Here is a 3,194-nt window from a genome sequence, read left to right as displayed (position 1 = left end):
TTCATTGTGTCGTGACGACGCGGGTTTTAATTGGAAAATATCGGAGCAAAATATGGGTATACGTGGTCTGAAAACATTTGTTAATGAACATTTTACAGCTTGGAAAACTGTTATTTTACGCGGAGAGTTAATTATTGATGGATATTCTTTGCTACATTCACTCTATAACGAATCGAGGGAGGAGCGGCAATACGGGGGAGACTACGTGAATTTCTCAAGATATGTGGAGCAATTTTTAGTCACCTTAAAGCGTTGTGGCATTAATCCATTTGTGGTATTCGATGGAATCGATTCTGATGGAACTAAAAAGATCACACACGCAAAGAGAAGGTTAGAAGGTGCTTATACAGCTAGAGGGATATTAACAGAGTCTGACCCAAATGCACGAATTGCGCCATATCTTTCCAAGCTGGTCATGATTGAAACGGTAGCCCGTGTTCTAGGGAAAGACAGGTTGTGTGTAGCTGATGGTGATGCTGACTCTTATATTGCTTACTTGGGGAGCATCCGGAAATGCCCTATTTTAAGTGATGACTCAGATTTCTTTGTCTTTCACCTGTCATCGGGGTACATTCCATACTACACGTTTCAGTGGAGGAAAGGCCAAGTAGAGGCACGTGTGTTCTTTTACAAAAATTTTATCAAGCAGATGAACATTAAGGATGCTACGCTGTTGATTTTGCTGCCAGCAATTCTTGGAAATGATGTATTGCCTTCCCTAGATGATATTGTTAGAAAAATGATTAGGAGAGAATTTTACCGAATCGATGCTATTGTTCGTTATATTTCTTGCTTTTCTAACCTGGGCGAAGCCAAAAAGCAGATGTCCCAAGTTAGTCCAAATGCACTTCAGAGCATTAAAGTAGCATACAGGTCTTACTATGGAGCTGTGGATGGTTTTAGAAGCAACCCAGAACATAGAACGGCACTGAGAAATTATTACAAAGGTAACAGTGAGCTACCATCGTATTTAGTAGAACGATTTAGAATTGGTGAGATGCCACAACTTTTAATGGACGCACTCTGCCTATCTGACGTAGAGCACAGTGTTACGTTAGAGGATACCGATGGAGCTTGGTGCCATATGATCAGTGAACCGATCAGAAAGGTAATCTACGGAACTCTATGTGGAAAGGATGCAATTGTTTTTGAACATCGTCGACACCATGGCAAAATGGAGTTTTACCTTGAGAAAGTTCATGCCATTCATGTGCCTGGGAATGATAGAGTGTATTTAGAAAGCATAAGTAGTTGTAGTTTGGTTGATAAGAAACAGATACTCTTTAGTGCTCTTGGCTGCAAAGAAGATGATTTCTCTGCATTTGTCCATGAGTTCAGTAATTTTGCGTCTGACTTAGTAATATTACTGGCTATTACTCGTTTCTGGTACAAAGCAGAGGATGTTATGGATGACAAGCAGAAATTATTGTCCGCCTTTCTTCTTACCTTGATAAAAATGCTGTCTAATCCACCTCATCCCTCTAAAGCTGCTGTGAAGAATTCGTCATATCCTTTACCTCGTTTTGTTCATGCTTTTGCACAATGGCAATCTGTGTACCATGACACATACTGTCTTAATAAACTTCTGCTTGAGCCAGTGAAGCTGTTTAATGTATCGAGCTTCTTTACCAGTGCTGTTATCTACCAATATGTCAGTGCCATTACACAGAGTGGTATTAATGAAGTAATGTTGCAGTGTAACTTTTCTGCCCATAAAAGTCTTTTTGATACTTTATTTGAGTGTGTGGTTCATGTTTAAACTCTTTTCACTTCCTGTTATTACACATTTTTGTGGTGTGTTTAAATGTTATATTGTTGATACATATCAAGACCAGATTTACTTAGGAATGTATGTAAAATAAAATTTATTTGATTTGAGCCAAGTATCAACTTTTCTTTATAAAAACAGATGCAAACAGAATTGTACATACAAGAAACATATAGTCATTATCCTTTTTTTAAGAAACCTTCCAAATTTCTTGTTTTTTATTAATTTTTTATTAAGGCTTTACAGCACAAGTGCTGAAGGTCTGTAGGACTCCTGGTCCTACAGCCCGTTTAAAGCTGTTACAGAAAGTGTGTTTGAAAAGGTGGAGAAAGGAGAAAAATCCATGACTGGACCTGGGCAGCCTCGAACCTGCAGCCATTCGATGAACGCTCGAACGCTTACAGGAGTCTGCCAGGCGGTCAGGATGTCTTCTCCTTGTTAATTTCAAGTTGTGTCAATTGACAGAAGCTTGTGCCAAATTAAACAGTTCTATATTTTAAAGTTGAAGCGGAAAAGTGTATTTGGTTCAGTTTATGGTAATATGTTTAGTTGTTACCTGAACGTACAGTCAGTTAACTGAATGTCAAAAAAAAACTATTGTTAGAACATGTGGTTGAAAATTCATAAATTCTTTGTAGATTCACAAAAGTATACAGTGATTTTGTACCAAACTTCAAAGTTATGGACTTCTAAACATCATAAGTGGTCCCAGGAGTTTAGATGGCTTTGTGATGTACTGTACCAACTGTATTGTCAGTGAATGCATGTGTGTGCTACACTATATCAGGTGAAACTGTTCAGCTAGGAAACAAAATCATGCTTCACTTGTTTAGCCAGTGTTTTGTTAGTACTTGAAATCTCTGACATTCGCTGCATGGGTTTAGTAGCTAATCTTTGTCTTTAGATTAAACTAACTGGGGTTAGAGCATAGGATACACAAAGTGGAGTATGATTAGCTACTTAGAAAATTATAATTACATGCTGCTAGTTGCTGACTGATTATCCCACTTACACACAGCATGTGCTAGGTGATTTGCATGGTTAGTGTATTTGTATATAGAAGTTTGCATGATTTTGTGGTAGTTTGCGTATGGTTAAGGTGAGCTATGTTAGAAAGCTTATAGCTATGCAAGCATGGTTTGTAAAAGTCTTTGTACTGCATGCATATATTGTGTGTAGTCTGAAAATAACTTTTTGTGTGTGGACTATAGCTATGTTGGGGAGGTGGAGTTTATGTCCTTATGAGTGCATGATCATGAAAGTACATGTGTGTCACACACTACACTATAGCTGATACATATACGTATTTCTAGATCAGTCCATACAGTGTTTAGTGGAGAAATTTTATATATTTGCTCCATAATATATATAAAGATTATGCTGAGTACCGTATGCAGTGCTCCTGGATAAGGGACTGTGGTGGTGT

General features: G+C 37.9%; 1 protein-coding gene across 1 annotated transcript; it reads left to right on the top strand.

Annotated features, from left to right (window-relative positions):
* LOC136248838 (protein asteroid homolog 1-like) lies at positions 1-1,928 on the top strand. Its single transcript, XM_066040658.1, has one exon. The coding sequence runs from the start codon at positions 53-55 to the stop codon at positions 1,757-1,759; it is 1,707 nt and encodes a 568-aa protein (XP_065896730.1). The 5' UTR covers positions 1-52; the 3' UTR covers positions 1,760-1,928.
* Positions 1,929-3,194: the final 1,266 nt, after the last annotated feature.

Source organism: Dysidea avara, chromosome 1 (assembly GCF_963678975.1).
Source record: "Dysidea avara chromosome 1, odDysAvar1.4, whole genome shotgun sequence".
Classification (NCBI taxonomy): domain Eukaryota; kingdom Metazoa; phylum Porifera; class Demospongiae; order Dictyoceratida; family Dysideidae; genus Dysidea; species Dysidea avara.
The sequence above is the reverse complement of the archived record's forward strand: the minus strand, read 5'-3'. Positions and strand labels throughout refer to the sequence as shown.

Excerpts from the sequence above, each read along its gene's own strand:
- LOC136248838 (XM_066040658.1), top strand. The coding sequence starts at position 53 with ATGGGTATACGTGGTCTGAAAACATTTGTTAATGAACATTTTACAGCT.